Genomic DNA, 17,606 nt, shown 5'->3' with positions numbered 1-17,606 from the left:
CCGGGAAGGTCGAAACCCGCACTGGGTCTCCGGCAGAACGCCTTCTGCGAGCATGATCAGGCGGTCAAGGAGAATCTGAGCGAAAATCTTACTCGCGATGCTAAGCAGTGATATTCCCCGGTAGTTGTTACAGTTCTCCCAGTCCCCGTTTTTGAAGATGGTAATGATATTAGCATCACGAAAGTCACTGGGGAGAGTCTTGGTCTACCATATTTTTAGTATCAGGAGCATCAAACGATTTCTCAGCTCGGGGCCACTCTGAGTGAGGAGCTCCAGCGGGATATTATCTGGGGCCTTACCGGGCTTCATACGTTTCAGGGCCATGTTGAAGTCCTGGATGGAGGGTGGGAATGCAATCCAGAGACGGACGGGATGCTGTGGGGTCATTCTCAAGAGATCATCTGGGGTGTCAGCGTGATCGTTAAGGTGGTTCTTAAAGTGACACCTCCATCTTTCCAGGATGCCCTCACGGTCATAGATGGTCGTGGTCCCATTTGCGTCCTGTAGGCTGCCCACTGATGATCGTGTGGGACCGAAAATTTTCTTCGTTGCTACGTAGAAACTGCGCAGGTCACGTTGGTCGGCGAAGCGCTGGATCTCAGCAGCTTTTCTCTGCCACCAGATGTTCTGGGCTTCACGAATTCCTCTTTGGCAGTCTGCTACAGTTACCTTATGAACACGTTTGTTGGCAGCTGTAGGTTGGTTCTCTGAAATCAGACGTGTTATACGTTTTGCTTCAATGAGACGAGAGATGGTGGCGTTAATCTCATCAAACCAGTCCTGCCTTTTCTTGGTGGTGTGACCCAGTACCTTCTCCGCGACACGGGTCAGAGCGTATCTGAGGGTGGTCCATTGGTGCTCTACTGTCGCCTGACTCCCTGAAATTCTGTGCCAGCTGTGGGTTGCGGAGTTTGCTACATCAAAACGTCGGTTTGGTACGCTATTGAGTGTCCTTTTCGATGATCAGATGATCGTCATGGAAAGTCGGGAGATCAGCAGTCTGTGATACGTCCAGCGTAAAGTGAACGTCTCCTCGGTCTCTGGCTCTGGTCAGAACGTAGTTCAAGGTGTGCCAGTGTTTGGATCTGGGGTGTCACTACGTGGTCTTTTGTCGTTTGTGTAGCTGGAAGATGGTGTTGGTTACCACGAGTTGATGTTCTGCACATAGACCCAGTAGGAATTAGCCTTTGGCATTGCAGCTTCCAATGCCGTGGGGGCCGATGATTCCCTCTCAAAGGCGGTGGTCCCTGCCTATTCGGGCGTTAAAGTCGCCCAGCACAACAAGCTTGTCATTGACGGACACTGCCTGGATGGTGCGGTAAAGCTGGGTGTAGAAGGCAGCTTTCTCTTAATCGGTTCAGAGGTTAAAGTCGGGGCGTAGACGGAAATGAGCGTAAGGTGTCTATCCCGCGTGATGTGGATGCTGACAGCCGTTTCATTGAGGCTCAAAACAGATGAGACAGGCAGCTTCTCCAAAGTTGGTTGCATCGGGCTGCCCTCTTCCGTTGTTGCCGGGGAGCTCCGCCGTTGGGGCTTTTGCTTTGATTTCGGGGTTTTTTCTTCCCATACCGTACAAGGCAGCAGGGTACACATATATATATATATATATATATATATATGTGTGTGTGTGTGTGTGTGTGTGTGTGTGTGTGTGTGTGTGCGTGTGTGTGTGTGCGTGTGTGTGTGTGTGTGTGTGTGTGTGTGGAGCTAGTTGGCCGTTGACCCCAAGGAGGGTTCATCCGCCCTTTGTAAGGTCTTGTTTTTAATCCTTTTGGGAGACTAGCCACCCTCCTCACCAGGCAAGCTAGTAGGAGAACCAGTTTAGTCGCCGGTAACCCGACTATGCAGCAGGTAGTACTGGGTTACATGGTACCAATAGCAAATTACGTGACCTAACTTAGGGACTTTGTGTGATTATGAGTTTGTTTCCTATGAACTTGGAAACGGCTGGGTCGATATTTTTGAAATTTCACAGGAAGTGTCTGTCTGGAAGTGTTCTTGTTTTTTGGGTTTTTTCTTTCGAAATGCATCTGATAAACATCAAAAATCGATATTAGAAAAATCAATTAAAGAAATAACAGTCTGATTTTAACCAATGTTTACATCTTATATAACCTAACATAACACATGCATTGGAGAAGTTTTATCACAGCACAAGCAGAACAGCCCGGCGTATAACATAAACAATATATTCTTTGATATAACATGGGCGCGTTCGAAATGAATGTTTGTGTTAAAATCACAATTGAAACATGATATTTGACTTTTCCAATTTTTAATTTAATTCAAGCCATTAATTAAAAGCAGAAGGGTTCGGTGTATGAAATTAACAATAGGTTCATTGATATAATAGGGGCGCGTTCGAAATAAATGTTTCTCATTAGAGCGCATCTTAACAATGATACTTGACTTTTTCATTTTAAACTTCAATTCAAGCCATTATATAAAATATTTTTATAAAATCAACAGTAGGTTTTCTACAGTACAGTGTAGACTACAAAGTATTGTAGACTAAGTCCCTGCGGCAAAATTTGTGAAGCTTCATTCTAGTGGACCTTTTATGACAAGAAAAAGGGTCCCCTTTTCTTGTAAGTAAGAAGAATATTAGATAAGTGAAAATGAGATTGCGATAAGCCGAGATTCGAGCTATCTCTTTACAAACCTTCCTTTTGATAACCTATCATACTTTCATAAATCAGAGTCCATTTTTTGTAGGCTGTTTTTGAACCCAGTCAACGACGGGTACTTTTGCTAGTATATATATATATATATATATATATATATATATATATATATATATATATATATATATATATATATATATATATATTAGCAGGGAGACCTGACGATGCCCGGGGTCAACGAATGTTTCACTCTCCCATTTTTTTATTGTCATCGGAATTTTTTAATCAAATCGATTGATATCTCTAGTTGGACACTCAAAAATGTTGTATATCCGGGATCATATTGATGAGGGGAGAAACATTTGTACGTATTACAGTTATGTGGATCTTATAACATAGATTAGCGACTGAGAGAGAGTGATCAATTCTTTTAACACAGGAAGGGACAATCATTACTTATGATGGAGAGGGGGACACATTACTTGGATGGGTTATACAAAGTTCATTAAAGATGATTACACATTACCTTTTACTGTTGAATGACGACACGACACGATTTTACAAGAATATGATAACTTCTTTATTATCAGATCGACCAGTCGAATGATGATGACGTCAAGGAATTCAAAGTCTTGACATGATTAAACTTTCTCCTTTCGCTTCTAAAGGGACCGTCTTCTGATCATGTCAGCTCTGGTCGACCGACCCTGCTGACTGCGACCCGGACTCGACTGCTCCTGATCTTCGACTCTAACTCTGCTCATCCTAGCTTCTAGCGTCATATGTGTGTCTCTAAACGTGATCGACTCACGTGGCTCAAACATATATTTCCAAAACACATTTCTGCAGCAAAGCATTCTTACTCACATATTTTTCAATATATTTAATTTGTATTGTCCGTTCTTCTCTAGCTGACCTTATTTTAATTCAGTTTTCATAAAAAGAATTGAACAATTAAATTCTTTTTACAAAAAATAACAACATATCTAAAGTATATTGACAATGTGTATGATATTGAACACAAAAAGAAAATATTATTTCAAAGCGAAGCTTGGAAAAATCATGGATTACATAGAAAATGTTAGCATGAAAAGTAATTCGGTTAAGATTAAGTTTAGAAAAGTAAAAGTGCTAGTTGTTAAAACTGGGAAAGAAAACGACAAGATATTCTATTAAATATAATAAATTTATAACTTAAAATATTATAGCATAAAGAATTTACAGATAATGTTAAATTAAATTAAAAATAATTCTTAATGCTGCAATATTTAAAGTTATAAATTTATTATATTTTTTACTAGAATATCTTGGGGTTTTTCCTTTCCAGCTTTAGCAACTAGTTCTTTTATTTTCTAAATTTAATCTTAACCATATTACTTTTCATGCTGTCATTTTCTATCTAATATAATATTTTTAGTTTGTTCATATTTTTCTTGACAGTATTTTTCTTCTTCGTCATCTTATCTTTCATTGTCTTTTTTTTTGTTGTTCTTGCTCTCTTTCTTTTAACCCTTGCATTATTCCTTATAATTTCCCTCTTTTTCATTTTTAGTTCCCACGCACATTCTTCTTCTTCTTCTTCTTCTTCTTCTTCTTCTTCTTTCCTTCTTTTCTTGTTGTCTTGCTCTTTCCTCCCCCTCATTCTCTTTCTTCTTCTAATATATCGCCTTTCCAACACGTTTCTCTAAAACATGAGAATATGTTCACATCATTAAAAACGAACTCAATTAAAATCAAAACATTCTCTGTTATAACATTAATGGACAAAACACAAACACACACGTTGCGCGTACACACATGCTTGCATAAATCCGTACTCCCGGTACATACACACGTACGCACACATGCATACACATATTTATTTATTTGTTTATTGCAAAATAGGACGACGGGGTTAATCTCGTACAGATATCATCCGAGTGTAGAGTTATCAGATCGTCGTGCTCCGATGCAACAACGAGCACTTGTCGAGCTGTTGGTGTTCTCGATCCACTTCCAAAGCAAATGAACATTGCATAACGATTTGCTATCATAACAACCGAATAACGCCGTGGTTCGGGGAATTAATTCATTTAGCATACATCCACTTTTTTTTCTAAGTATTTTACGATGTTTTGCAAAAATAAAAAAAATATTATATTTATTATATATATATTTTATAATTATCATATTTTAATTTTTATATCTTTAGATTCAAATGTTAATAACTACATTTTATTTCAGTATTTAATTCATATTTTTATTTTTGGATTGTTTTATTTAATAATAGCTTTTCTCGACCATAAATGTTGTTTATTATATCTACCAAGTTGATTTTAAAGATAGCATAGACTCAACAATTATATTCTATTTACAGACCCCATCCACTCATCCCGCTTTCCTTTTATCTCGCAGTTCATAAAAAGGTAACCAGCCGAATTTCGGAAGACTCCCCCCCCCCGCTTTCCTTTTATCTCGCAATTAATTAAAAACGTCACAAGCCGAAGATCAGAATACGATCACGTTTTTTAACGGTTAATTTTTAATAAAATGTCGTTTGAACGCTGATGTTTTTAAAGCTAATTTCCCTTCAACAGTTTGCATTTTCGAGATGGAACTCCTTCGAGATAAGTCGTTGCTATATTGATTTTAATTTTCCTCTTTTTAGATTAAAATGTTAATAACTACATTTTATTTCAGTATTGAATTTATATTTTTATTTTTGGATTGTTTTATTTAATAATAGTTTTTCTCGACCATAAACGTTATTTATTATATCTGCCGAGTTGATTGCATAAGTAAATTAGGTAACTGTATTTATTTTCAGTTAATGAGAGGGAAATCTATCACCATACTTTCTCTTATACACGCAAATTGGACTTTTATTAAGTACAATACTTAATATCTTTTTAATGGAGAGTAGAGAACGCATGGTGGATGCGTTATAGGCAGCTCCCGTTACTCTCGCTTCCCTTTTATTAGTCCCTTCAGTCCTTATTTTTTAATGAGTGATTTTTCTGACAAAGGGAGAAGAAAAAGCTGTATTCTAGGTTGGCAGTGTTTTGCGTGAACAGTCGCCAGAGATGTCGGAAATTTTCTGTTTCTATGTCTATCCTTATAGCCATGTCACTAGTAAGGGTGCTGGAGGTAGACGTTTTATCTGGGCTGACGTTATCCGCCTGATAGTCAGGGAGCCGGACCTTGGATTAACCACTAAGGAGGCTGTCCTATCAGAAGGGGCAAAGTACTGGGGCGGCTATATTACCATTTGGTGAATGGATTCTGAATAATGCAGTAGCTTCTGGTGGAGCCTCTCGATGCCATATTAGTTGGTAATTGTTTTGGCTTTACATTTTCATGTGCTACAAAAAAGTCTCTTCGTTTCTATTTCTCTCTTAGTTTCCCTCTCTGTCCTGCTCTTAGCAAGTCTGTCGACCTAGTCTACAAAACCCAAAACTCCTTCATGACAAGTTTCAATAACAAGTACACGATTAAACCCGGATCTCCAACTTTCAACGTAGACTCTCACTACCATGCCTCCTTCTCCAACATCAGGGGTCTACGTTCTAACCTTCCAGAGGTTGAAACCCAATTACAGGAGACTAAACCAGACCTATTATTTCTAAGCGAAACTGGCATTAGACAGACTATTTCCCTAGATGAGTTCGTAATTAAAGGATACTCTAACTTAACTTCCATGGGCATAAAATATGTGCCCATATTAAAGATGGCTTTCCATGTGGTAGGGGCATCTCCAGAGAAGATCCTAACTTACTCTATATGTACTTCCGAGTTGCACTTGCTCATACTACTGCGTTTATATTTACTCTCTATCGCCCCCACAACAGCGGAATTTAAAAGATTGAGAAAGTTTAAAAGCATATCTGAGAAAATTGGCCAAGTCCTATGTGTATGTGCTTCTGGGTTGCACTTGCTCAGACTACTGCATTTATGCATATTTCTATCGCTTCCACAACAGCGAAGTTACTATCTTTAAAATCATATCAGAGAAAATTGACCACGTCCTATCTGCTTATCCGTCAGCTAATATTCATGTCTGTGGAGACTTCAATGTTCCCAATGTAGCATGGTTAACCCACGCTAACAAGACCGATGATGAGGGGAGGTTCTGTCACGATTTCTCCATTGCTTATGACCTCACTTAGATTGTTCACGAATCCACCCGTGTGCCCGATACTGACGACCAATATGCGAGTCTCCTAGACCTTTTTCTCACACCTTACCCTGAACTATATTCAGTTTTCGTTCTATCTCCACTTAGATCTATGGACTACTCTGTTGTATCAATTAAGATGAAAATGAAATGTAATAAGTCCTCAGATGTACCTCTCCATCGTACAGTATATAGATACACTATGGCTGACTGGGATAGCTTCCGTAGATTTATACCAGATCTACCTCTGCGTTTCATGTTTAAGAAGGATGTGTTCTCTATAGTATCAGACCTGACGGAATTGTTAATTGTAGGTATAGACCGTTTCATACTCTCAAAAACGTTGCAGCAAAAACCTAACTGCCAGCCGTGATTCTCTCCAGAATGTGCTGCTGCCATTGTGCACAGAAATCACTTTTTCCATTGCTTCTAACGTAACAGATGTATGGAAACTAAAGTCCTTTCAGGACTGCCAGCAACCATTGTAAGAAAGTAATAAAGAACGCAAGAGAGTTGTATGCTCAGTTCGTCAAATCCAAAGTAGCTGAGCAGCGGCTTGGTTCCCTCCAGTTTTGGCAAATAGCAAACAGGATACTGAACAGAAGCGTGTGCTCTATCCAAACTATCATCAATGGACCTGACGTAATCTCGTCAGCATCAGACAAAGCCAAACTCTTTGTCAAGAACTTTGCAGCTAATTCTACACTTTGTGACTAAGGCAGCCAATCCCTAATATTTCCTCCTGTATCAGAAAGCACGTTATGCGATATACAAATATCTGTACGTGATGTTGCCAAGCTAATCAAAAACCTTGATTCCAGTAAAGCAACCCTCCCTGGCGGTATTCCAATGATAGTACTGAAAAAACTTCAACCAGAACTAGCGCCCATACTTACAAAACTGTTTAAACGTTGTCTTAATGAGAATTGCTTCCCATCACCCTGTAAAATCTTATCAGTATGCCCTGCATTTAAAAAGATTCAGGTGATCGGTCATCTCCCTCTCAGTACAGGCCAATAAGTCTCGTGTGCGTAATGAGTAAGTAACTGGAATCTGTGTTAAATAGAGAAGTGATCAACCACCTCAGCAAAAATAACCTTCTTAGTGTCACACATCTGGGCAGGAGCTTTTAGAAAGGAATTATCCTACCTTGATAGAGTTCAAAATAGATTCGTAGTCTCGTAGGAGATGTCCTTTTCTCTTCCCTGCAACCTCTATCTCACAGAAGAGATGTTGCGAGTTTGCTTCTGCTTCATCGTTATTTTCACGGCAATTGCTCGACTGAGCTGCAATTTATGGTTCCCCCTTGTCAAACTTTCACAAGAAACACTCATCTACCTGAAAACACCATCAATAACTCCCCTCCTCTCTTTATCTGTGCCTAAACCTAAACGTAGATTTCATGAACAAAGTTTCTTTCTTAGAACTGCACACGTATGGAACTGTCTTCCGTTTCCCTGCTTTCATGCTGAAAGTTCAATGTAAACAAGTTTTTGATGGACCGTTCAACTTAAGTTAACAAATTTACTGAATTTCCATTACTAACGATTACTATATTGTCCAATTGACTACTGTACACGCTTAACCCTTATTCTCGAGTGGTTTCTGTGCCTTGATAAGTGGTGATGCCTATGTAAATATATATATATATATATATGTGTGTGTGTGTGTGTGTGTGTGTGTGTGTGTGTGTGTGTGTGTGTGTGTTAGTACGATAGCGTGTGTGTTCTTTTGTGTGTCACGCTTTTCGGCAAATTTCATTGGTTGAGATTTAAGAACACACACGCTATCGTATTAAATGTGAGTTAATGGATTTAGTTGGTGTTTAATGAGATCCCAGGCATAATTTCCTCTTTCTTTTCGAGTAGGGGGATAATAGTCTGGCGTGTTCACTTCCGGTGATGACGTCATTACATTCTGTTAAAAAAGATACATCTAATATATTTATGATTTACTACATTCACATAAGACGTCATGTTCCAAAAAGCATATGGATGTACTGCTGATTCCAAACATCAGATAAATCGATCAGTGCACGCTAGGGGCTTTTTTGTAACATTACAAAAATCACGTAAATATATCAAATAATCCTGAGTTCATAATTTCGCCCTTAATGCCCTCATGGAAGTAATTGCAAAAATTCTTCTTAACGAGGGGGTATTAAGGTAACATTACTACACAGACGATATATCAAAGTTATTATTTTAGTAAGGGGGGCGATAATGTGGGGTTAAGATAAAAGAATTGTCGAAATTTGTAACATATCCAAGAATTATGAAAAATGATTAAATGTGAGTTAATTGTGAGTGCTTGTAATGAAATCATCAGCCCAGGCACATATGAAAGTTATTATTATAATAAGGAGAGGGGGCGATAATGTGGGTTAAAATTATATAAATGATCGTTGAAATTAGTAACATATCCAAGAGTTATCGAAAATTATGAAATGCGACTTGATGGATTGGTGTGTTTGTAATGAAATAATCATCGCAGACGATATATCAAAGTTATTATTTTAGTAGGGAGGGGGTGATAATGTCGGTTAAAATTTTACCAAATGATTGTCGAAATTAGTTCCATATCCAAGAATTATGAAACGTGATAAAATGTGAGCTATTTGATTGGTGCGGTTGTTATGAAATAATCAGCCCAGACATTTTTCAAAGTTATTATTTTAGTAAGGGGGGGGCGAGAATGTTTGTCAAAATTATGAAAAAATGATTATCGAAATTAGTACCATATCCAAGAATTATGAAAAATGAGGAGGTGTGAGTTAATTGGTTGGTGTGTTAGTAATGAAATAATCAGCTCAGACAATATATTAAAGTAAAGTGGCGATACAATTTTAACAAAAGATCTAGAATAATATGATAGTGCCTTCATTCATGTTGAACGCCCACAGAATGCCCAGCAGCAGTATATAATAGATGCGCTGTGGAATTTCCACAGGTTCTCCTAGTTATTATTATTATTATTATTATTATTATTATTATTATTATTATTATTATTATTATTATTCCGGATTTGGTCGTCATTGACAAGGTTCCAAAAAACTGGCAGATTGTAGACTTCTCAGTACCCTGGGACAGGAATGTGAGAAAGAAGGAGAATGAGAAGTGGAGCAATTATGCTCCATTGGCCTTGGAGATAAGGTGTATACACGGGGTTAAAACACAAATAATCCCGATCGTAGTTGGTACACTAGGAGTAGTATCAAGTCGTCTGGAAGTACAATTGAAAAAACTACAAATCCCCGATGTTTTAGGTGGCCTTCAAACCTGTGCAATTATAGGTACCACCAACATCTTTAGGAAAACCCTTGATCTTTGAAGCTCCTGGTTTGAAGCCGGGATTAAGGGAAATCCTCTGGAAATGAATCCCATCTCTTTCCAGGGAGACGTTCATAAACGAAATCATCATCATCATCATCATCATCATCATCATCATCATCAATTTTAAATTAATATTATTATTATCATCATCAACAACTCACTGGGAGTTCTCGCACAGCGATCACTCACTGGCAATAACCTGTGATATTCCCTTGAATCTGAATGACAAAACGCGTCCACAGACTTCTAATGCTCTCCACCTCTCTCTATAATTATAGGAGTTTATGTTATGCAAGAGCCACTTACCTTAGATTTCTCGCTGACAATGGCCATTAGTATTCACTAAGGTTTGGGTGGCAAGAAGCCTCCCCAAGGCCCCAGACTTCACTGCACGTTCCCAGTCAAGGTCTGGTAAGTGCTCTTCCTCCGCTGTTCTTCCAGACCTTTTGCAACTTTTTGGTGTTGTGCCATTCGATGTAGATACCATCGTTATTATTATTTACTCACTAGGAGTAGTCACACAGGCAATCATGAAAGATTTCTTTTTGACAACAACCTGTGGTGTTCCCTGAAGTCTGAGTGAAACAAGTTTCCCTAGATTTCCAGTAGTCTCCCTCTCTTTCGGTAATTTTTGCAGATAAATTTGCGTTATTGTAACAGCAGTTTACCATTGATTTCTCGTTGGCAGTAACCATTGGTCGTCAATGAAATTTGGATGGCAATCACCCTCCTGAAGGGCCAAGTCCTCTTCGCACTCATCCATCGAAGGTATGACTAGCGCTTCCTCTCCTCGGTCTTTCCACCCTCCTCAACCCTCTTCAACTTTTTTGTTAATGCAAATGCCCCTATGAGTTTTTTGAGAAGGAGGAGTCAACTTACAACTATAGTTTCAGTTTTTTTGCTTCCATGTAATGTTTATTTGTTTTACATCTGAAGCAGTTCCTATATGTCCGGCTTATGCTTATGGATCGTGGGTGTTAGTTTCCGCATTCAAGGGTTTTCCTTAATATTTCAGCTCTTTTCATTATTGTTATCCGTTGTATCTTTTCGACCATCCTTCTGATTTCAGATTTTTAGGTCATTAAAATGGAATGTTGACAAGCACATTTGTTTTCACATGGAAACCCCACTTAATGAAGTTTTAACATGGTTATTTTTGAAATTTATGGAAATATAGATTGCCTAATGGCACATCGTACTTTAGACATATATACGACATCTTGACCCTTCTTCCTAAATCATCCAAGATAAAATGTATTACTAAAAATTAAACAAAATTGAACCTAGTATTAATTACACAAACGAAACAGAAAACAATAAATACATACCTTTTCTTGACATCCATTTAATAAATGATCACAATAAATTAAAGTACAATGTCCACTGTAAACAAACCAACAAAAACGACTATACATTAAAGTACAATGTCCACTGTAAACAAACAAACAAAAACTTATTTTTATTCTCACTATAATAATGAAGTAAAAAGAGCACTGAGAATACGTAGCAATGAAGATTTAAAGGAAGGATTCCAATATATAGAACGTCTTTTAAAGATTTAAAATACTCGCCATATTTTTTTTATTTAAACACCAAAAAGAAAGTGTCTATTTTTTTCTTTCTAAACGCAGTCAAGACAGCCCCATAAAAAACAGAACAACTAACAGTTTAGTTCTACCTACTAATATAAAAAACAACAACTTGATTTAAAAAAAACTAAATAAAATGGCTATTGAAATATCAGAAATAACATCTTCAACAACCGAAGACTTAATCCATGAGCCTAAATCCAACTCCAATTTCAAGATCAAAGCAGGTGTATATTCTAAACCGTGTCGTGACTGGAAAATATACATAGGCGAGACACAACATAACCTCGATAAGAGAATATATGACTATAAAAGAGATATAAAAATATATGAACATTAGCGGGGGTACCCGGCGTTGCCCGAGTGTTTGTTTCCGGGACGGGGGGGGGAGTTTTAAAAAATGTTATGGTAGGTAAGTAGGAAGGATCAAACCCGGAGTCATGAGTAAAAGTAGGAAAATAAAGTGTGAAAAAAAAAAAAAATAACATCTGCAACGTTAACAGTTCGGCCACCAAGAAAAGTCCATTCCAGTTGTTTAGGAAAAAAAAACAAAAAAAAACGACTACGGTAGGTCGGCGCGAACGTGAAAATATAATGTGAATTGTCCAGCACGCTAACCACAAAGCTACAGAGCACTGCAGCTTAGTTTAGTGATTTTAAATAACTTCACATGAAAGAACTACGAAGCCAAACCGGTGTTCTCTTTTCAACTGTTCCTTGTGAACGATCCCCAAACGGTGTTAAGTGGTGGCAGGGGGAGGGGGAATTTATTAGAGAGAAAATATTTTACCACTTCCATTGATCTTAACCGATTTTGGCCGTGACTTCTCAACAGAAAAAGTATAGAAATCTAAGATTATCGAGGAATTTGAGAAATAATAAGCCTATAACACACCTCAGATATTGTTCTGCCGTTTGTGCATATTATATTTCCATGAAATATCTTGATTTTTAATCCTATTAATGTCAAAATCAGACGGGAAAAAATAAGTTCCTTTTATTTATATAGAAGAATAGAAGAGAAGAGATAAAAGAGATATAAAAATATACGAACATAAAAGAGATATAAAAACTAGTAACACATTTGACGCCATTTTTAGCAAATGGAGCAAAAGGTTCTTCGTGGCTGGGTTCGAATCTCATTACTGACAGGAATTGTCACCTCCTATACTTATGATTGCGTAAGCATGAAACAGTATTGTCTGTAGGCATAAAGAATAATTATTGTTTATATATTAATATATATAATGAACAAATGATTAATAAAACATGTTAAAAGACATCTTGAAAAAGAGTTAAAAACATATTTAATTTTAAAAAAGGAAGCACAAGATAAGTGGATAGTCCTTAATCCGCAGAGTTTCGAAGAAATACTCTCCTTCTCATCAGAGGGCAGGAATTAGCAAAGTGCAGGACCGGATTTTGAATATAAAAGTATTTATATATATATATATATATATATATATATATATATATATATATATATATATATATATATATATATATATACATATATATATAAACAATAATTAACTCGGTTTGTTCTTTTATATATATATATATATATATATATATATATATATACACACACACACATATATATATATATACACACACACACACACACACACACACATATATATATATATATATATATATATATATATATATATATATATAACGATTGAATAGATTGGTTTCCTAGAAGTAATATCCAATGAAACCTGTGTGATTATTAAAGAGTGCTAAATGGAGGACAGAGCAACTATATATATATATATATATATATATATATATATAAATGATTTTATATATATCCGACACTTCAAAGTTTTCAAATTTCTCATTTAAATATATATAAGTATATTTGTAAGTATATATATATATATATATATATATATATATATATATATATATATATATATATATATATATATAAAAAGAAAGAATAAAAATCTTAAAAGATTATGAAAACCCAATTTCATTTATCGATGTAAGGAAGCTGAAAATGAGAACGAGGATGAAGAAGAGCACGACGACTATAGAAATTCAGCCAGCTTATTTTATCATCAAAGTGAACCAAAATTAAGATGGTCCCCTTAGTATTGCTGAAATAATATCCGTTCCCCCATTGTTTTGTAGTAGGTGGCACCAGCTTTGATCATTCCCTTTCAATATCAAACGCAGACACAACCCCCAGGTGATTCCTTTTATAAACGTGACACGTAAATACCTGTCCACGATAGTCGCGTGTTTTATGGCTGCGCGTGACTTGCATGGCAGATATGCCTCGATCGATGGAAGAGTCAGAAAATTATGTCATTCTTTTGAGATCTGTCCTGTCGTTCTCACTACACTAGGAACATAATCCACTATATACTTTTATACTATTTGCCAGTTTCTTATCTACTTTATTAGTTAAAAAATTGTTCTTGTTGTTGGGTTTTACGGCATACCAACGGTGGTTAACTTTACGCCGAAAAAATACATATTTGTGTAGATTGGTTTGCGTTTAAACATTTTTAGGAATCTACATTTTTTTGTATAGGAATCTACTGATGTTTTTTTTGGGGGGCATAGAACTCTACTTTTTTTTGCATAGGAATCTACATTTTTTTGCATAGAATCTACATTTTTTTGTATAGGAATCTATTTTTTTGTATAGGAATCTACTTTTTTCTATAGGATCTACATTTTTTTGTATAGGATCTACGCTTTTTTGCATAGGAATCTACATTTTTTTGCATAGGAATCTACATTTTTTTGCATAGGATCTACATTTTTTTGTATAGGAACTACATTTTTTTGTATAGGAATCAACATTTTTTTGCATAGGATCTACATTTTTTTGTAAAGGAATCTACATTGTTTTGCATAGGATCTATATTTTTTGGCATAGGAATCTACATTTTTTTGCATAGGATCTACATTTTTTTTGTATAGGATCTACATTTTTTTGCATAGGAATCTACATTTATTTGCATAGAAATCTACATTTTTCTGCATAGGATCTACATTTTTTTTGTATAGGATCTACATTTTTTTGTATAGGAATATACATTTTTTTGCATAGAAATCTACATTTTTTTGCATAGGATCTACATTTTCTTGTATAGGAATCTACATTGTTTTGCATAGGATCTATATTTTTTGGCATAGGAATCTACATTTTTTGCATAGAATCTACATTTTTTTGCATAGGAATCAACATTTTTTTGCATAGGAATCTACATTTTTTGCATAGGATTTACATTTTTTGCATAGGAATCTACATTTTTTTGTATAGGAATCTACATGTTTATGCATAGGATCTACATTCTTTTGCATAGGATCTAAATTTTCTTGCATAGTAATCTACATTTTTTGCATAGGAATCTACATTTTTTTGCATAGGAATCTACATTTTTTGCATAGGAATCTACATGTTTTTGCTTAGGAATCTACATTTTTTTGTATAGGATCTACATTCTTTTGTAAAGGAATCTACATTTTTTGCATAGGAATCTACATTTTTTTCATAGGATCTAAATTTTTTTGTATGAGATATATATTTTTTGCATAGGAATCTACATTTTTTGCATAGGATCTTCATTTTTTGTATAGGAATCTACATTTTTTGTATAGGATCTACATTTTTTTTCATAGGATCTAAAATTTTTTGTATAGGATCTACATTTTTTTGCATAGGATCTACATTTGTTTGCATAAAATCTACATTTTTTTGTAAAGGATCTACATTTTTTTGCATAGGATCTACATTTTTTTTGTATAGGATCTACATTTTTTTTTGCATAGGATCTAAATTTTTTTGTATAGGAATCTACATTTTTTTGCATAGGATCTACATTTTTTTGCATAGGAATCTACATTTTTTGTATAGGAATCTACATTTTTTGTATAGGATCTACATTTTTTTTGCATAGGATCTAAATTTTTTTGTATAGGACTCTACATTTTTTGCATATGATCTACATTTTTTTTGCATAGGATCTACATTTTTTTTGCATAGGATCTACATTTTTTTCATAGGATCTACATTTTTTGCATAGGATCTACATTTTTTGCATAGGATCAACATTTTTTTGCATAGGAATCTACATTTTTTACATAGGAATCCACATTTTTTTGCATAGAATCAACATTTTTTTGAATAGGAATCTACATTTTTTGCATAGGATCTACATTTTTTGCATAGGAATCTACATTTTTTTGTATAGGAATCTACATGTTTATGCATAGGATCTACATTCTTTTGCATAGGATCTAAATTTTCTTGCGTAGTAATCTACATTTTTTGCATAGGAATCTACATTTTTTTGCATAGGAATCTACATATTTTGCAAAAAAATTTACATTTTTTTGTATAGGAATCTACATTTTTTGCATAGGAATCTACATGTTTTTGCATAGGAATCTACATTTTTTGTATAGGATCTACATTTTTTGCATAGGAATCTACATTTTTTTGCATAGGAATATACATTTTTTTGCATAGGATCTACATTTTTTTCATGGATCTACATGTTTTGCATAGAATCTACATTTTTTTGTATAGGAAAATACATTGTTTTGCATAGGAATCTACATTTTTTTGCATAGGAATCTACATTTTCTTGCATAGGAATCTACATTTTTTGCATAGGAATCTACATTTTTAGCATAGGATCTACATTTTTTTTCATGGATCTCCATTTTTTGCATAGAATCTACATTTTTTTGTATAGGAATCTACATTTTTTTGCATAGGAATCTACATTTTTTTGCATAGGAATCTACATTTTTTGCATAGGAATCTACATTGTTTGCATAGGATCTACATTTTTTTTGCATAGGAATCTACATTTTTTGTATATGATCTACATTTTTTTGTATAGGAATCTACATTTTTTGTATAGCATCTACATTCTTTTTTATATGAATCTACATTTTTTACATAGGATCAACATTTTTTGCATAGAAATCTACATTTTTTTGCATAGGAATCTATATTTTTTTTATAGAATCTACATTTTTTGTATAGAAATCTACATTTTTTGTATAGAAATCTACATTTTTTGTATAGAAATCTACATTTTTTTGCATAGGAATCTATATTTTTTTTATAGAATCTACATTTTTTGTATAGAAATCTACATTTTTTGTATAGAAATCTACATTTTTTGTATAGAAATCTACATTTTTTTGCATAGGAATCTATATTTTTTTTATAGAATCTACATTTTTTGTATAGGAATCTACATTTTTTGCATAGGATCTACATTTTTTTGCATAGGAATCTACATTTTTTGCATAGGAATCTACATTTGTTTGCATAGGATCTACATTTTTTGCATAGGAATCTACTTTTTTGTATAGGAATCTACATTTTTTTGTATAGGAATCTACATTCTTTTGTATAGGAATCTACATTTTTTTGCATAGGAATCTACATTTTTTTGCATAGGGATCTACATTTTTTTGCATAGGATCTACATTTTTTGTATAGGATCTACATTCTTTTGTATAGGAATCTACATTTTTTGCGTAGGAATCTACATTTTTTTGCATAGGAATTTACATTTTTTTGCATAGGAATCTACATTTTTTTGCATAGGAATTTACATTTTTTTTCATGGATCTACATTTTTTTGCATAGGATCTCCATTTTTTTGTATAGGAATCTACATTTTTTTGCATAGGAATCTATATTTTTTGCATAGGAATCTACATTTTTTTCATAGGATCTACATTTTTTTGCATAGGATCTACATTTTTCGCATAGGAATCTACATTTTTTTGCATAGGATCTACATTTTTTTGCATAGGAATCTACATTTTTTTGCATAGGAATCTACATTTTTTTGAATAGGATCTACATTTTTTGCATAGGATCTACATGTTTTTGCATAGGAATCTACATTTTTTGCAT

General features: G+C 34.7%; 1 protein-coding gene across 1 annotated transcript in view; it reads right to left on the bottom strand.

The window, feature by feature from the left end:
* Nucleotides 1-204: 204 nt before the first annotated feature.
* Nucleotides 205-17,606, bottom strand: part of LOC145283864 (uncharacterized) — a 101,744-nt gene continuing 84,342 nt past the window's right edge. Inside the window, exon 3 of the mRNA XM_080132972.1 lies at nt 205-895. Coding sequence (XP_079989098.1) covers nt 205-895 — 691 coding nt within the window. The remainder of the gene's footprint in view (nt 896-17,606) is intronic.

Source organism: Euprymna scolopes, chromosome 8 (assembly GCF_053919585.1).
Source record: "Euprymna scolopes isolate OS-2025 chromosome 8, ASM5391958v1, whole genome shotgun sequence".
Taxonomy (NCBI): Eukaryota; Metazoa; Mollusca; class Cephalopoda; order Sepiida; family Sepiolidae; genus Euprymna; species Euprymna scolopes.
This window is presented reverse-complemented; position numbering and strand designations above follow the sequence as displayed.